The 19,191-nt window shown below is 38.0% G+C and overlaps 1 protein-coding gene across 50 annotated transcripts in view; it reads left to right on the forward strand.

Annotated features, from left to right (window-relative positions):
- TAOK3 (TAO kinase 3) overlaps positions 1 to 19,191 on the forward strand; it is a 187,629-nt gene that overhangs the window by 151,268 nt on the left and 17,170 nt on the right. For all 50 annotated transcript variants that reach the window (XM_086347918.1, XM_086347952.1, XM_086347953.1 and 47 more), the window contains 4 exons: positions 920 to 1,054; positions 8,987 to 9,223; positions 11,222 to 11,350; positions 16,120 to 16,323. In XM_086347918.1, the coding sequence (XP_086204044.1) occupies positions 920 to 1,054; positions 8,987 to 9,223; positions 11,222 to 11,350; positions 16,120 to 16,323 (705 nt within the window). The remainder of the gene's footprint in view (positions 1 to 919; positions 1,055 to 8,986; positions 9,224 to 11,221; positions 11,351 to 16,119; positions 16,324 to 19,191) is intronic.

Raw genomic sequence — 19,191 nt, forward strand, 5'->3', positions numbered from 1 at the left:
TATAGAGCAAAGCATCGCCCTTTGAAAGCATTTTCCCCTTTAAAAGTCATTTCAATGGCATTTAAGAAACATCCATTATTATCCTTCCAGGGAATGTTATTTTTCACTGGGCACTACAATAAGATTAATCATCTTTGCCCATCAAGAAGCACAGACTTGATTAAATCAGTCAAGGGCATTAAATTCCAGCTATACTCTCTCTTGTGACCATACCGACACAGAGTTGAGGAAGAATTTGTGAAAGTATCATTTGGTTAAAATTGTATGCCTGTCTCTTTAAATCTAAAAAAAAAAATCCTTTCAGAAGCTGTAGAGAGAAGGTGCTAGAACTGTGTACGATCATGACTGGAAAGCAGGATCCCTCAGTGACTGCCGAATCTTCCCAGCACAAGATAGAGAGGCAGTTCAGCACAAGCCTACACTGGTTCTAGGCAGAACGATGATCCTACCGAACAGATTTCAAATAAAATTAAATTGAGAAAGCAGATCTTTCAAGGGAATGAGGCGGAGGCTCGCTTTTATGTTAAAAGCCACCAGCATCCTCCTTGCTAGACATGGACATGACATTTTTAAAGGAATTATTTGGTTACAGCGTTTTAAGCAAACTGTTCTAAGGAGTCTGTACATTGCCTTGTTTTTTCTATTCTTTTTTTCTTTTGCATATATGTAATTCTGGAGGTAAAGAAAAAGCCTGCCAGGGATTCAGAAGGCATCCCACTAGCGATCAGCTGACATTCCTAACTGAAGGCTGCAATGTGTTGCTTATTCATTTTGTACCGTGGGAGCTGCGGGGACTAGCAGAGAGCTAAACTATGCATTTCAAACAGCAGTGCTTGTGCAGAAAGAGGGGTGAGAGAGAGGCAGCCGGCGAGGAAAGAGCACAGCTGGACTTTCTCCTTGTTTTTATCCATTTCTGCAGGATCATGTATTCATAAGGGATGAGGCGGGCCACGGCGATCCCAGGCCTGAGCCGCGGCCTACCCAGTCAGTTCAGAGCCAGGCCCTCCACTACCGGAACAGAGAGCGCTTTGCCACGATCAAATCAGCATCTTTGGTAAGCAAACACCCCTCTACCCACCTTCCCTTCCTTCCCCTCCTCCCCATCTGGCAGCCTCTCGCCCTCCCTGAGCCTCTCTCGGCTTCATGGATGGGAGGAAAGGAGTCAAGAATGTTTTCTCCCTCCTAATAATTTTTTTCATTTTAGAAAAAATCTGTTGGCATAGCAACCTGATCTCAGATATTTTAGCATTGTCTACGGCATGGAAAAAAAAAACCCTTTGTGTGTGTGTGTGTGTGTGTGTGTATTTATATATGCTGTGTGTGCAAAATAAAAGGCCTTTGAGATGAAGTTGCTAATGTATCTAATTTTGTAAAAGCTGTTTGTCTTTTCATTGAAATAATAATGCTAAAAAAATATTTTAAAGGTATTGGATGTGTGTGTATGCAGGGCACTATGCTCCTTTTTGTATAGATGCATGTGTGTCTGTAATGTGTACACACACATCAAAAGATAAAACACAATTTAAAAAAATATATATATATATATGGTTGCTGGCTAACGTATATAATTGTAGGAAATAAGATACTTGGTTCCCAGGGATGGATTGCCGGTTCGTTCTGGTTCATTCATTTATTTATTGCAACAATGGTAGTGGCTGCACTTCCCCATTTAACCCCTGAAGAATTTCCTGGCACCCGTAGAACAAGAAGGGCTTTGTAAGAGAGGGTGGGGATGGTTGTGGGCGCAAAGATACTGTAGGATCCTTCAGCATTTTTACTATTGCAAATGTGATTGCTGGATGCCCTTGTAGTAGCAAAAGGGGTGTGTGCTGGAAGAGTTAGTTTTCATGCCTCCTCCCCTTGGCCCCCCACGCGTGCGCGTGCGCACTCATAGTCTCACACACACACACACACACACACACACACACACACATTCACATCATTTCATCCTTGGCACTCTAAACTCTCTTTAATCTTTTGTTTCCAAATCTCACTTCTCAGCCAAAAAAATTATTGAAATATTAGTTGTTTTGCCTGAATTGATGTTAGAGGTCACATGGGCAGGAAGAGTTAGTGTACACTGCCCAGCTATTACATTTAGAACCTATGATGACATCATCCAAGGCCGACCCAGAAATGATGATTTTTTTCTTGTCCTATTTTTAAAATCTGATTTCCACTTGTAATTCTCAAGTGTTTTAAAAGGCTTCATTTATCTTTGGGATTGATAATGGATTGTAATTTTGAAAAACCCAAAATATAAGGAAAATGGAAGTTAAAGCACCTACATATTGCTATGCCTGCTGCTGTCTAAAAGCAAGCAATTTAATTTAGGCTGCTTATAAATAAGCCTGCCTTTAAGTTCCTTTGTATAGAAGTTTCTTGTATTCTCTTCAATGAACAATTTTTCATTTTAAATGCATGCCGTACTGTGTAATGGAGATCTTAAAATGTCCACTCTGTATTTGCTAATGATTGTTTAAGCCAACTATAAAACATGCTTTGAGTCTAAATAAAGTATCATGAAATTATTAAAGAATAAATACCTTCATACCATGATACCTGATAAAAGAAGAAATATGGTGTGTTTGGAATATGACTACTTACCACTGACTCTTCTGAGACTTGTACCTTTATCCAGACTCATGCATGTTGAAATGAGAGAAATCAACAGCCCTTGAGATTCAGGGCTCCATAAGCAGGTTTCGAATATTTGAAGCAGACATTGTACCAAGTGGGTTTTCCCTCTCTGGGACAGGTTCTCTTCTTCTGTCAACTTGCCACACCCTCATTCCCACATCATATATTCATGACCTCTCCTGCCGCCCAGGAAGATCACTACTGCCATGCCAGAATGATCTCACGCTTGCATTTGTGGACTCACCCAGGGCTACTCTGTGTGTACATCAGCCGTCAGTCTCCCTCTCTGTGGATGATGAAAGCTGCTTCCCTACTAGGCCATCTCAGGGCCACAGGCAGAGTCCTTAGGAGCCCTTCTGAATCCTGCAGACTTCCTAGTGCCCATTCAGAGAACAGCTGGGATCAGTCTATCTGATGGACTTTTGATTTGCTAGAAGGCCCTTGCACCTGCATTAAGTTAAAAACAGAGTGGCTGATAGGCTGTTTCTGTAATCACAGAATAAGTTGGTTTATGTGTAAAATTTTCTGCAAATGTGATCATTTGGGAGTCAGGGTGGGATTGATGTAAGTTTATTAGAGTTCAGCAGTATTTGTATCGAATGGTTTTTAGGGAGAAAAAAAATAATGAAGGGAAAAGTAGTGTGGTGTTGAGTTGTTCCATGTCCCATTTTGGACAATCTAACTGTTGGTATGGATATTTTAATGTGTATTATCGATTACTACAGTTCCGCTATCCATTATGTTATTTTAAAGGCTAATTCCAATAGGAATATATAAATCAGAATACTGGAACATCAAAAGGAAGTATCTAATTTTTAAAAACTTATCTCACACCTTATTATTTTTTGTGTATCCCTACTCAAGTGAGAAAGTCTAAAATTCCTTAAAATGACATAAAAGTAAGAACAAGATCACAGAAAAATGAAAGACTGGGGTTTAAATAATCAAGTCACTGTTGAAACTTCACGTCTCATAGTTAGTAGAAATACTATACTGATTTATTTATTTTGGTCCTACTCTTTCTTTATAACATTCTAGCAGAAGTGTTAGCAAGCCACAGAGTGATCTAAAAGTGAACAACAAGAAGAAAAAGAATTTAGAAATTAGTTTTTCAGTTACTAGATAAATGAGTGATGTCTGTTTTAAACAGGCTTGCAAACTGATAAAAAAAAATAATTACAATTCCTCAAATTTCTTGTATCAGCCTACCTCTTCTACATAAACTGGTAAGAGGCCTAGCTCTGCTATTTTTCCCCTTAGCATTTCTTTCTACATTGTGCTTTTGAATGGGGCTGCTGACAAATATATTAAGCCAGGGATCTACAGGCTTTTACTACTAGATATTTTTAGTATTTTGGCACCTTAAAACTGAGATTTTTTTTTTTTTTACACATTATCATGGACTGTTGCACAATTATGTTTGTAACAAAGGACCTTGATGCCAGAGTAAACTCTAAGGAAACTTTACAGATATATATATGTATATAATTTAAGAGCAGAAGTTATTGACCTTATTTTGAAAAATTAGAAGGAATGTCATTTCATAGAATCTCTTTTATTTTATCCTTTCTTTTTCTTTTTCTGTAAGAAAGTTCATACTGGGCTGATTTGTTGTCTGAAGAAAAGAATTATTTATATAGTTCTTCAGAATTACTCATCTGACTTCTTAGACTCTTGAGATGTGCTTTCCTTGAGTTTTTATTATTGGTGAATGGAGACCATAATATTTTAATTAAATTAGTGACCCATAAGTGTGTTTTCAGCTGTTGTTACATCTGATGTCATTTCTTAAAATTTCATAGTGTCCTGGGTCCCTGGCAGTTCCCAAGTAGATGTTACTATAGAGAGCACCAAGGCCATTCTATAAGATAGTTCAGCCTCTGTATGGCCTTGTAAAGGAATTCTAACTAGAATGCAGTGGTCTTGCTACATGTGTGGATTTATGTTAGAATACACATTAGGGAGAGGGGCATGAAACTCTTAATTTCTAGTCTCCAGGAAAGCATGTGAGAGAAAGATGATTATTGTTCTATCCATTCAAATACAGATTCTTTGACTTTGGTTTTACCAGATTCAATAGAAAAGTTCATATAAAAATGAAATCTTCAATTGATTTTTTAAAATGCGACCTAATCATTGAGCTGACTGTGAAATTGTGTACCTGAGTTTGATAGACAAGCATAAAAATACTAGAACCTCAGCATAAATACACCAGAGGCTGCTTATCAAAATATTGCACATCTCCTCTTTTCCTTTTTCTTGGTTTTTTAATCTCACTAAGATCATTGCTGATAGTATTTTTCACTTGTGCTACCGCCCAACTCACATGACCATAGTCTCTCAATAAAAGTGTTGAATGAATGAATAAATGAAGTATCTTCCAGTCCTCTTATCACAGGAGAATTTGGATTTATAAGTGTGCATTTCAAAGCTCCTTATGTCAGTTTTTCTGTATAAGGCAGAATTGCCTGTGATCAGTCATTACTTTAGTATGAATTTGAAACATTTTTTTTCCCTAGGTGTTATAAAGAGTGGAATGACAAATTTCTGATGCCAGTATGTGACTCGTTCTATTCTTTTTAAGAACTTGCTATAAAGTTCATTTGTTCTAAGGGCTGAGGTAGCCAGTTTTATGTTATTTTTATTCTTCCACATAATTAGTCTTGTAAGTTGGCTTTGATCTCTTAAGAGGGTAACATTATCAGCCACCATACTCCTCTTTTATCTTTAGTAAGTTGTTTATTAGCCTCCTAGTGCAATGTTCTGTACTTGGGATAGGCACAAAGTACACTTAGAATGAAGTGGTTTGTTTTAGGACCAAATTTTGCTGGAATAAGTAGGGTAGAATTCAATGGCTACAGAAACTTCCTAAAAAAAGTTCAGTCTTCATTTATGGTTTTTTTATTTTTATATATTATTCCAGATATATGAAATAGCTAATTCAGAGTCCGAAATTATATATACTTATAATCCACAACCTGGATACAGGTACAGTTTTATTGTTAAATTTGTCCTTTCTCTTGGATCCACTTCTTTTTTTAAATTTTTTATTGGAAGATAATTGCTTTACATTATTGTGCTGGTTTCTGCCATGCATCAACATGCATCATCCACAAGTATACATATTTCCCCTCCCTCCTGAACCTTCCTGCCACCCCCCACCCTATCCCACCCCTCTGGTTGTCAAAGAGACTGGGTTGAGCTCTCTGTGTCACACAGCAAATTTGGATCCACTTCTATACTATGTCTCCATCACCAGAAATGCTGAGGGGAAAAAAAAATTAATTAAAAAAAAATTAATAAAAAAAAAAATTCTGTTAGTTTGGCAGAAGAAGGAAACCAACATATATTCAACATCTCCTATGTGTCAGACACCTTGCTAGGCACAAGTGTTATTTCATCATCGCAGTAGTTCCCCTTTACAAATGAAGATATTGTTAGACTTCAAGAAATTATGTAATTTGCCCAAGATCAGTTATTTAGGGAGGGATGGAATGAGATTTATCTCCCAGAAACCTATTTAGTGTAGTAAGATGATACTACCCATTTTTCGCTGATCACATTTTTGAGGCTATCGTTGTAAAAACCAGTCAATTACATTTTGATAACTTTTTCAGATCTTCAGAGTTATTCAGTTTGTAGTTTAGACTTACCATTCTCTCCAGCTCTCACTCTCCGGGGTGTTTGGTTCCTTCCATTACTTCATAACAGAAAGTTTCCTTTCTTCTCTGCCTTGGTGTTATGAATTTCCTTAATCAATTCAAGAGCCTAGGACCTTAGTTCAAATCCCAGGCTTTATTAAAATTAAAGAAATAAATTACATGTGAAAGCACATTGTGTAAACCATAAAGCATGATTAAAATTATGAGCGATTTTTCATTGTTGACCAGATAGTATATTCATAAAACACAAACTATAAACTTAAAACATACTGAATACATAACTATAATAATTTAATGTATTTCATGTTAGACTTGATAAATGAAATATCATTATACTTTTATTTAAATTCATCTATCTAACTTGAGCATGGAACTCTAAAACTCAGTAACTCTAAATGTACCTGAAAAGACAATTACTTTGAAATTTAGAAATTATGGTTGTAACAAATGAAAGGTGATATTAGGAGTTTAAGAAAGTGATTATCCAAATTACGGGATGCATTCGCATTTACAAGTAAAATGTCTCCCCTAACATTCAGTGATGTACAGTGATAATATGGTGAGCTTGTAATTTGTCTCTGCCACATGCTTATATGATCTGGTATGTGATAGGACCAACCCTCTTCACAGGGACTCACCCACCAATTAGGATAGAAAATGTTCTTGATACAACTCATTTCCATTTTATCTTGAGGCTACCTGGTTTAGGGAAGTGGCTATCCTGAGACTATTTTATTGACCACAAGCCAAACAATATGCTGGCAAGTTTTAAATGTGTCATGATGGCTGTATGTAGAGTGTGCCATGCCTCAACTTTGAGACTCTGATTAAGAAAGGGATGATCAAATAAGAAAAAAATAAATTTATATGTGAAACATGTCTCAAACTCATTACCCCAAAACAGACACTTTACTGCCATATTTGTTTGAAAAAGAAGTGAATGTGAAAAGAACTAAATGGTATCCTTTCAGTTGATTGGAATTTTTTTCCTCTATAATTGAACTTCAGAAAGACACAAGAAAGTAAAACATATACATATATTTCAAACTAATTCTTCCTTTTATCATGAAATAAATACATGTTAAAAAAATAATGATGGCAAAACAGATTATTTTCTTTTAAAGTGTCAGGTGCCTCTTTGGTGATGCTATCCTGTTTTTTGTTTGTTCTTTGGTCTTGAAACATCTTCCGCTCTTATTCTTTATTCTTAAAGAGTGTTGTCCTTTAGAAAAGAAACATGAATATGAGAAACCTAGTGTTAGATTCAACTGGAAAGATTTCAAGAGTTCGCCTTCTGTTTAATGGTGTACTTTGATAATGCTATCCAGTTACAGAACAGCACTCTCTTGATAGTAAGGACTCAGTCAAGAATGCAGGGACACCTTCTAAAAAGAGCAAAGAAACAAACTGTCCTTTGTACAAAATGTACTTTGACCCATTAAATGAAAACAGTAGAGAGAATTAAGAGCAGCTTGAAAATTTCCAGTAAAACTTGTCTGAGGGTTAGGCTGGGGAGAAGTGTCTTATAGTAGTAGATTGGAATGACTGAATTATATAGTGTAAAACAAAATTAAAGTTATAATTATGTAATTAAGACTTTCTACTAAACTAGGGAAGATTAGAAGGAAGTGACCAGAGACTCTTAACAAGACAATAATGAGGGGTTGTAAATTGAAGAAAGGACTGGAAAACCAGAAAAGGTTTAATAGAAACAAGAGATGCTGAAATTTACACTTGGAATCTTCAGTTTGTTGGATAGTCACTTGAGAATGGGTTAAGGAAAAATTACTAAGAAAAGTAACCATCCCAAAATTACAGGAATCTTTTCTCCTCAGAGAGCAAGTGAGTGTTTGTAATTGTTAATATCTCTTTTGTGGGGAAGGGGAGGAAGGAGATAGATGATTTAAAAGGAAAGAGCTTGTTCTCACTCTCACTCAGTTCATACTAAGAATCAGAAATAAATCTCATTCAAACTATGTTAAAAGGATATTTAAGATTCCTATAACTGTTAGAGATGTGATCTTTAAAAAGAAACAAATAAGCAGTATGCTATAGTGCAGTGCCTCCCAACCAGAGAGAGATGCCCACCAGGGGACATTCGGGAATGTCTACAGACTTTTAATATCGTCTTAACTTGGGACGTGCTACTGGCATCTGTTGGGTCAGCCAGGGATGTTGCTAAACATCCTACAACACACAAGGTAGCCTCTCAAAACCAAGAATTATCTGGCTCATTGTCAGTAGTGCTGAGGTTGAAAGATCCTGGTGTAGTGGAAATAGCATGTGCTGTTTCTGAAATCAGATAGAAATGGGTCTGCATCCCAGCTCTAATCTTTATTAGCTATATGACCATGAGGATATATATTGTGATATATCAAAAATATGTGAATATTTTTGGCTGAATGGATACATTAATTTCCTTAAGTCTCAATTTCTTCATCTATAAAATGGTGATGGTAACAATACTTCATGAGTGAATAGAATGAACAAGTGAATGAGATTGTTTGTAGGATTAGAGATGACCCTACTCACAGTGCCTGGAACATGTGAGTGTTCAGGAAATAGTAACTGAACTGATGCTGATGATGATAAATAAAATTCTACCAGAGGGTTCTTCTGCTTCGCCTGAACGTTCCTCTTCCATGAATCTGGTAACCTGAGTTCTGTTCCCCAACCCAAATCAGGTTACACGACAGATCCATGAGCATGAGCAGGAGAACGAGTTGCGGGAACAGATGTCAGGTTATAAGCGGATGCGGCGCCAGCACCAGAAGCAGCTGATCGCCCTGGAGAACAAGTTGAAGGCTGAGATGGACGAGCACCGCCTCAAGCTACAGAAAGAGGTGGAGACGCATGCCAACAACTCGTCCATCGAGCTGGAGAAGCTGGCCAAGAAGCAAGTGGCTATCATAGAAAAGGAGGTCAGTATACACACTCATGCCCTTGTACCACAGCCAAGCCAAGCCTGTCCCAGTCAGCCACATCCTGTGAGCAGGAGGCAGGTGCATTGTGCTTTTTAGTGATGGAGGAACAGGGTTGCTTTGGGGAAGAGGGGTCCAGGTTTTATGAGGCTACTTAAATTTGTCATTATAAGTTCAAATAGTAAATGAAAGTATATATTGCATCCTTGTCTTTTCAATTGTATTCTGAGCATCAGTTCCCTGATGGAGGTATGATACAAATGAAAAGAAACAAGATGCTTCTATCCTATGGAAACTTGCACCTTTCAGGTCTGTTACTGTGTGCCTGCCTCATACAGTCCTCTTCAAAAGAAAACTGCTCTACAAATAGTCCCTTTTAGTGGTGACTGGCCTACGAACGGGCACCTTACCTTGGTAAATGGTAGCAAATAGTTGATCTGGCTACTGTTGGGTCTTCTAGGAACATCTTTCTTCCCCATCCAGGTTCTAAACTAATTTTAAAAACAGACAGGATGGGGGACTACCCTGGTGGTCCAGTGACTAAGACTCCATGCTCCCAGTGCAACGGACCCAGGTTCAATCCCTGGTCAGAGAACTAGATCCCACGTGCTGTAACTAAAGGGCCCACATGCCACAACTAAGACCTTGCACAGCCAAATAAATAAAAAAAAATTTTTTTTAAGACAGAAGGGTAATGCAGATAGTCAAAATATCTCTTTATTACCAATAAATGTTAGAGAAGTGATTTATATCTGAAGGGAAATGGGCCTAACAATCCCAAACAAAATTAAACAGACTCACCCACACAGGCACTGGCAGTACTAAACCAGTTTCCTTTCCCACCCCGATAAGACTTATATAGTTACATAGTGTGGGAAAGCAGGAATGAATTTGTGCTCCCTGGGGATGGAGTGACTGGGGACAGGGTGTCAGGGGTGCTTCAGTAATCAGGCTCACTAGCTCTCTCTCTCTCTCTACATGGGAGGAAACATCAGAATTGTAGGATCATTCCCCCAAACAGCCACCAATCTAGAGGCAGTGTGTCATGAAAACCTCTGCCCAAACAGGGGTAATATTGATTAAATAAGCCAGTCTTTCTTGGGAATTAGATTTGGTAAATATGTGGAAAAAATTGTTCATAATGGAAAAACTGTTAATAATAGAAGATAAAAGTGAAAAGATTCATAGAAAGAACCAAGACGCATACTTCCCCCCTCTATTCTCTAAGTATATCATCTTACACATGTACTTCACCTATGGTTCCATTAAGCTTAGATTTGGTCACTTTCAGGAGCCAGTATTGGTTGGGTTATCTTTTATTTGGTCTATTTTTTCCCTTCCAAGTACTAACCAGGCCCGACCCTGTTTAGCTTCTGAGATCAGATGAGATTGGATGCATTCAGCCTTATATGGCCAAAGACTAGTCTATTTTCTATCCATCTAGGAGTCCTCAAAATGTCCTGATACCCAACTATTGTGGATTATAGCAGATCCTTCAGAAAACAAAAAGTCATTAATTTTTGCCTGTTAATACTAAAGATGACCTCATTCAGATACTGATGGTTGAAGTAACCAATTAGAGAGTTAAATTCTTGGGGGGAAAGAAAGAAACTGGCCAGTCATGGTTATTTATCTATTTTATACTTTAGCCTTTCGGCCACCAACAATATAATGAAGAGTTTTTATTATAATCCTTGGTCCACCTTTCATCCCATTTATTTTATGTATGTGTCCAATAAAACACATTTACAGTTTACCTTCATGTTTTTCCCATAATTGGGAATATATTTTTTGATGGTATAAGTTTAAAAAATTTTTTGTTTGTTTAAGATACAAGAGAATCAAAACAGGTATTTCCTTTTCTGTGTTTTATGAATTATGTGTTCAAAAAAATTATGCTGTTCGGTACTTTTGGACTCTTTGAATGCATTGGAGAATAGACAGCTGAATTCTGTGTTAAAAACAATTCATCCTATATTATATTTGTTATTTTATCAGGCAAAGGTAGCTGCAGCAGATGAGAAGAAGTTCCAGCAACAGATCTTGGCCCAGCAAAAGAAAGACTTGACAACTTTCTTAGAAAGTCAGAAGAAGCAGTATAAGATTTGTAAGGAAAAAATAAAAGAGGTAAGCATACCATTATTTTGCAGTCATCAAGTTGCCATTAGAATGGCTAGAACTTAATTCATCTTATATTGTGAACAATATCGTAACCCATTAATGCTCAAACTTTCTAATATCATCACCTGAAGTGATTATTAAAACAGATTGCTAACCCACTACTAGATGTTCTGATTCAGTGAATCTGGGGTGAAGTTTGAGATGTTCATTCCTAACAAATTCCCACATGATGCTCATGGTGCTTGTCCAGGAACACTTCAGGAACCCTCTAAACCATTCTTGCCTATTTCTGGTTTATTCTTCACATGTCAGCCAGTGATCTTTTCAAACCATAAGTTTTCAAACCATCATATCACTTCATGAGTATAATATTTATTGACTTTTCATTGCTCTTTCATTTGTATTTGCTCAGTGATCAAAATACTAGAAGTCCCTATGTGGTCAGCTACCAGCCTCCCTTCTTACCTCATACCAACTTTCCCTTCACCTCTTACCCATCCCAGCTCAGCACTACTCCTGCCACAGTTGTCACCTTTGGGTCCTTTAGCTCTGCCCATCTCCACAGTCTTCACTCACACTCTTTCTTCCACCAAGGTGCTCTCTGCATCCCCATCCCTACTCCCAATCCCTTTCCAGCCTCCTTGTAAGACTAAGGATTGTTTATTAGTACCATAACTTAAATTTCACTTCCCCAGGAAAACCTTCCCTTGACTGCCTTGACCAAGATAGGTTCCTCTGGTATTATAACACTAATTTTCTATTTTATATGTATCTATATATAGATATATGATTATTTGAGCTATTTTACCCTACTAGCCAGTAAGCAGTAAGAGCAAAGACCATATGTCTTTTTACTTTGTGTCATTACTTCCCTGTGCCTGGTACATGTGAAATATTTGATCAGTGAGTGAGTGATTCTTTAGTATTAGGTTGAAGACCTCTAGTGGACTTAGTTCCTCTGAGGAACTGCAGTTTGAACTGGAAGCTCGAGTGACTTCACTTCTTCTTTTACCAGGACTTACAGCTGAATTGCTTGCAGGTCCATAGACATTCCTTCTCATAAGACTTAGAGTTTCTCACTTGTGGACTACTAGTGTATTAAGGCTTAACAGAAGTCAGATGGGACTTGATTTAGTATATGAAATCAGTCACTTGGGCACATATTCCAAGTTAACAGTATGAGAGTTAGCTAGGTTCCTTTTCAGTTTTTTTTTTTTTAAACAGTTATTTTTAAATCAATAACTAAAAGCAAGTGCCTTGGGGTTTGCTCTGCCCAGATGGGTCACTGGTAGTTGTTGGAACTGACAGAAATTTCTATCTAACCTGCACTGCCAGAATGAGAATCATCTCTGTCTGACACTGTAAGGTCTGGAAAACCAGGCTATGGAGAGAAATAGCCCAACTAAGAAGGTTTACATGCTCTCTGTTTTCTCTTACTTATTTCTTGATCTGGATTATTATATCCTAATAGATGTTACTAGATCACAGAGATAAACCTGATTTTTCACTAACAAATTTTGGAATTTTCTCAACTGCAGATAGATTTTTACTTACAGCTCCATGTGTTTTCTCATGTTCTGGAAGCCGTATTTATGGCTGCAGCCACCATTTTGAGCATTTGTACCACTAAGGTATTTGGAGCTTTGTATGAACTCCATCTTTAGAAGATGCTCCCACAGAACAGCGTTCGAGAGTCCCCACTCAGTCCTCAGGCATAGAGCTATTTTGGGTTTGCCATACTCAGATTTAGGAGTGCTAGAGACCACGGGCCTAAGCGTACAAGTCTTTCACATTCTCATGAAGAAAAACAAACCTACACTCAATTTAAGACAGCCTCTATAATACTTTCTCTATGCAAAGCTAGTATTACTCCTTATGAAGTAAAGCTTAGTTCAGACTGTTGACTTCCCTGGTGGTCCAGTGGCTAAGACTTTGCCTTTTAGTGTAGGGGGTTCTATCCCTGGTAGGGAAGCTAAGATCCCACATACCTCTGTGTCAAAAACCAAAACATTAAAAAAAAAAGAAGCAATATTGTAACAGATTCAATAAAGACTCTAAAAATGGTCCACATCAAAAAAAAAAAAATCTTTAGAAAAAGAAAATGTCATGTGTGCTTAAATATTGATATAAAAGGTATCATCCTAAAAAAAATAAAATAAAAGGTATAATCCTTGAGATGACAGAACAATCTCCATTATCCCTATTGTTGATAGATAACTGGGGTCTGGGTAATCCAGAATGATGGATGATCCAGAAATAATTTATTTTTGATTTTGAAATGAATTTTTATGATCATATTTCAGTTTGGATGTCCAATATAGTGGTTAATGCCAAACCTAGTAGTGAAGTCACAGCATCTAGATCCCAGCTTACTCCATAATGGAAATAGCTCTTGTTCTTGTTGATTCTAATATTTCACTTGAGATTTCACTGGAACAGGAAAATTGAAAGTTGATTTACAAATACTTCTTAGCTAAGTGCCAAAACAATCTAAACAGTGTGTGACATCCACATTACAAAACATAAGTAAAATAGGTATAAATAAAAGATTTCAACTGAATAGTTAACCAGATATTAAAGGTCCAGCTTGTAGGTGGACCTTTATGAACAGTATGAACAAAGGATGCCCAATACTTTCTCTAAAAGTGATCTTCTTACTTTCCCCATAGACTAACATCTTCTTAACTGCTCTGATTTACTGCTTTCTTCCCTTCACTCATATGATCTAAAACAATTATGTATTTTGTTCTTTTGGAAATATCAGATCAGATCAGTCACTCAGTCGTGTCCGACTCTTTGCGACTCCATGAATCGCAGCACGCCAGGCCTCCCTGTCCATCACCAACTCCTGGAGTTCACTGAGACTCACGTCCACCGATTCAGTGATGCCATCCAGCCATTTCATCCTCTGTCGTCCCCTTCTCTTCTTGCCCCCAATCCCTCCCAGCATCAGAGTCTTTTCCAGTGAGTCAACTCTTCGCATGAGGTGGCCAAAGGACTGGAGTTTCAGCTTTAGCATCATTCCTTCCAAAGAAATCCCAGGGCTGATCTCCTTCAGAATGGACTGGTTGGATCTCCTTGCAGTCCAAGGGACTCTCAAGAGTCTTCTCCAACACCACAGTTCAAAAGCATCAATTCTTCGGCGCTCAGCCTTCTTCACAGTCCAACTCTCACATCCATACATGACCACAGGAAAAACCATAGCCTTGACTAGACAGACCTTTGTTGGCAAAGTAATGTCTCTGACTTTTGAGTATGCTATCTAGGTTGGTCTTAACTTTCCTTCCAAGGAGTAAGCATCTTTTAATTTCATGGCTGCAGTCACCATCTGTAGTGATTTTGGAGCCCAGAAAAATAAAGTCTGACACTGTTTCCACTGTTTCCCCATCTATTTCCCATGAAATGATGGGACCGGATGCCATGATCTTCGTTTTCTGAATGTTGAGCTTTAAGCCAACTTTTTCACTCTCCACTTTCACCTTCATCAAGAGGCTTTTTAGTTCCTCTTCACTTTCTGCCATAAGGGTGGTGTCATCTGCATATCTGAGGTGATTGATATTTCTCCCAGCAATCTTGATTCCAGCTTGTGTTTCTTCCAGCCCAGCATTTCTCAGGATGTACTCTGCATATAAGTTAAATAAACAAGGTGACAATATACAGCCTTGATGAACTCCTTTTCCTATTTGGAACCAGTCTGTTGTTCCATGTCCAGTTCTAATTGTTGCTTCCTGACCTGCATACAAATATCTCAAGAGGCAGATCAAGTGGTCTAATACCAAATGAAGAATGCTTTTTCCTAAAATTCAAACTAGCGACATTTGCAGTATTACCTCCCGTCTGTGACATCTATGTACTTCTCTCCATCTTGTCACCACCTCCTTTGTCCAAGCTACAATTATATCTCATTTGGACTTTGTGATAGCTTCCTAGCTGTCTCCATGGACATGCTCTTGCCTCCTTCATTCTGTTTTCCACATGGCAGCCAGAGTCATCTTTTTTGAAATGCATCTCATTATGACACCCCCACGTATATATAAAATCCATTTCTCCTGTGCTAAGGCTCAGTATCCTTAACTTGGCCTGTAAGACTTCCAGTGGTCCTGCCTACCAGTCCAGCTTCATCTCATGTCACACTGTATCACCTGCCCTGACCTTCTCTCAGTTCCTTAACTGTACCATGTTTCAATTAACCTTCCCTAGCAATTTTGCACATGCTGTTTCCTCTGCCCAGAGTATTCTTCCCTGTCCTTTCTCGCTACAGATTTTTGAAATTTCAGCTTAGTTGTTACCAAGGTCAAATATATTTTATTAAACACTCTTCAAACCAAGTACTTCAACTACACAGTAGTTATTATCACAGTAATCTTCACTTAATTTCTGTGGTTCTTTGATTTATTTTTGATTCTAGACTGTAAAGCCCCATGATGGCAGATACTATGTTTGCTCACCATTGTCTCCTTTGCCTTGCACAGCACCTGTTGCATGATAAGAACTCAGCAAGCATATATTGGTTAAATGAGTGAACCCATGATTTCTGAGCGTGAGAAGACAGAGACATGAACGCTAACATGTCTCCCTCTCAACGGATTTAAAAAAAAAAGGGAGAGGGACGTATGGCAGGGGAGTGTTTTTTGCAACACCAAGCCTTTCTGACCTTACATTCTCAATTGCTTTCAAAAATAATGTAATCTACATTGCAATAAGCTATTATAGTTCCTTTTGCCTGATGAGCTTGGCTTTCTTTTTTTTTTTTTTTGGTTTTTGGTTTTGTGAAGGAGATGAATGAGGACCATAGCACACCCAAGAAGGAAAAGCAAGAGCGGATATCTAAGCATAAAGAGAACTTGCAGCACACACAGGCTGAAGAGGAAGCCCACCTTCTCACTCAGCAGAGACTGTACTATGACAAAAACTGTCGTTTCTTCAAGCGGAAAATAATGATCAAGCGGCATGAAGTGGAGCAGCAGAATATTCGGGAGGTATGTATTTTGTCCATAACTATCGTCATTAACTTATGAAGACAGTAAGCTTTGTGAGGACCATGACTGTGTCTGTTTTGACCATACCTATATCCTTAACCTATACAGACTTCAGTGTGATGCCTGACACAAAGCAGATAGACAAAAGTGAAAGGGAATGAGTTTACCATTGATCAGAGAAAGCCCATTTACAGAACAAGGAATCAACTTTTTCCAAATAAAATTTTCTTGAACACCTATTATAAGCCAAATTCATGCAGTGGAGAATCAAAAGAAGTAGAATAGAGAATTTTTGCTTTTAGCCTGTTTGTCAAAGACTTGAGTTTTTGTGACTCTCTGTGAAGCACTTAAAAGAACAGAATGGTGCTCTACAGTTAAGGTAATTCATTCAGTCATCCAGCACTTACAGAGTGCCTTCTTACTTACTGGAGATGCCAGGGCTATTGAAATGCTATCCTCCCTACCTTCAGCTTTCTCTGAAGACACGAGAAATAGACACGTAACACGCTAATCACAGTGTAATATGTTGTCTACCATAGTAGACATAAATAAATTCTGACAGGCATATAGTCATGAAAGGGCTTGGAAGAGTCTGTGATTGAAGAGGAGTTGTGTGTTCTGAGTGTGTGGAGTGGAGTGTTAGAGCAGGAACAGTTGGAAGCAGAATGGAGGGCGGAGGGCCTTGATTCTGAAGGCAAGGCTTTTAGATTTCAGCCTGAAGTCAGTTGCATGGGTATGAGAGGTGTGTTTTTTTTTTTAATTGAAGGATAATTGCTCTACAATATTGAGTGAAGTAAGTCAAAATGAGAGAATTTTAAGCAGAGAAATGACAATGAGAGTTTTTCTTTGTTTTGAAGAATGAATGCCTCAGCGTTGAAGATAGCCTAGAGTGGTACAAGGCAAAATACAGTGAGGTCAGTAAGAATGCCTTTTCTCTAGTTCTACCTGGAAGAAGCAGTGAGGATATAGATTAGATCTGAGTGACATTTCTAAAGCAGAAATGACAGTAATTCAAACCAAATGCTGTGAGAATTTCAGAAATAAGAAGAGTCAAAAAATGAATGCAGAGTTTCTAAATTGGACGAATATGATGTTATTCGATGAGACGAGGAATACAGAATGTGAATTGGTTGCAGAGACAAAGTTCAGTAGGAAATCACTGTGACCTGGAGTAATACGAGAAGCCCTCAAGTGAGCTAGCACATTGGTAAAATTATCAAAGTCAGATTAAAAACCCAGTGTTAGGCTGCAGGAGGGAAACAAGCCCTTCGGCACATTTAATGAGAATGTGAATTGGTGTAAGCTTTTTGGAGAGCAGTATTCAAATGGGAAGAAAAAGAGCAAACTAAAATTTATTGAACACATAATCATGGGCCAGGCTCAGGCTGTTTATCTATGTTATCTCATCTTATTGGAAGAGGGAGAAACTGAACATTTTTGAGCCAGGCAGTGAGTGATATGGCTAACATTCTACTTTACAGAGATTAGCCCAGTTTGGTGGTGATGCACAGATTGATTAGAGCATGCATGGTGAGTGGGAGCAGTATAACCCCCTGGGGAGTAAAAAGGGAGTTCTTGTGGAGGAGGGGATATTATAGTGACTTGTGGCTCTCTGAAGGGCTACAGTACATAAAAAGCTATGCAGTACATGTTTGTTATTAGCATTTCAGTGGTGATGATGATCAGGGAAGGGTGGAGGCTAAAAAGGCCCCTGATGGAAATAATGGGGGAGAAAAAAGGTTGAGAAACATTGAATTTAGAGGGAATAAACTAGAAGCAAAGAGATCTGGTGGTAGGAATAGGCTATAGACACAGATAGGGTGTTAGCTGGCAAAAGAGAGATGGGTTTGAAACATTTTGAAGTATAAAATAAGCTGGACTTGGCATACAGAAGGATATGAGAAAGAGATGAGGGTAGAGTCAAAGTTATTTCTAGGATTTAAGAGCTGGGGAAATGTAGATTTGGGCAGAAACAGAGAAGCTTAGAGAGAGATATTGGTAAGAAACTGGTTAATTCAATATTACATGTGTTGAGTTTGTTAGAAGGCTAAAAATTTCAAATCAAAAAGTCCAATAGCCAGTTACAAACAAGGTATTTGGGATTCTTTCCATCTGGCAGTTATTATTTTTGTTCCAGTGTCATGTATTTGGAAGAAGTCTGAGATTAAGGGGCAGTTAGTGCCAGTAAAAACTATAGAAGACAATTATTCCTCCAAATGATAAAAACTATATTCATTAGTATCAGGTTCTAACCTACTGGGTGAAGAATAACTCTACAAGGGTTTATTTCTGAAAAGTCTAGGTTTTCCTTTGTTTAGTCTTATCCTAGAGCCACCTCAGTGAAAATGTTCAGTTTTTTGTCTTCTATTTATAAAAGAACATTGAAAATGACAAATGCAGAAAAACACTGAGTTGTGAAAGTGCTTGATAATCCCATCCCACCCATTTTCTCCCCTGAGACAGTCACCATTAATTTGGCAGATATATTACCAGAGTTTTTTCAGATATGCATGTGTGTGTGTGTACAACTTATATATTATATATAACTTTAATCTTACAAAAATAAGATTATGTTAGTACCAGTGGGTTTATTTGATTTGCAAGCAATAGAAACAAACTGACTGACTTAGCGTGGAAAGTAATTAATTAGAAGGATATGGGGTAGATGACAGAGCTGAAGACCCAAGCTGGAAAAGATGAAGAATCAAGCTGGGAAAGCAACTTCGTGACCTAGAGGGCAAGAGCTAATTGACATTCCTCAAGACACTGCCATTTGGATGTACCTCCTCCAACCATGTTTCATCTTTGTATCATTTTTGCTTAAGACTCAAATTCCTAGGAGAGATAGCCCTTGATTGGGTAATGTGC

This window comes from Bos grunniens, chromosome 17, assembly GCF_055505025.1.
Source record: "Bos grunniens cultivar Pamir isolate PY7600 chromosome 17, Bosgru_T2T1.0, whole genome shotgun sequence".
In the NCBI taxonomy this organism is placed as follows: domain Eukaryota; kingdom Metazoa; phylum Chordata; class Mammalia; order Artiodactyla; family Bovidae; genus Bos; species Bos grunniens.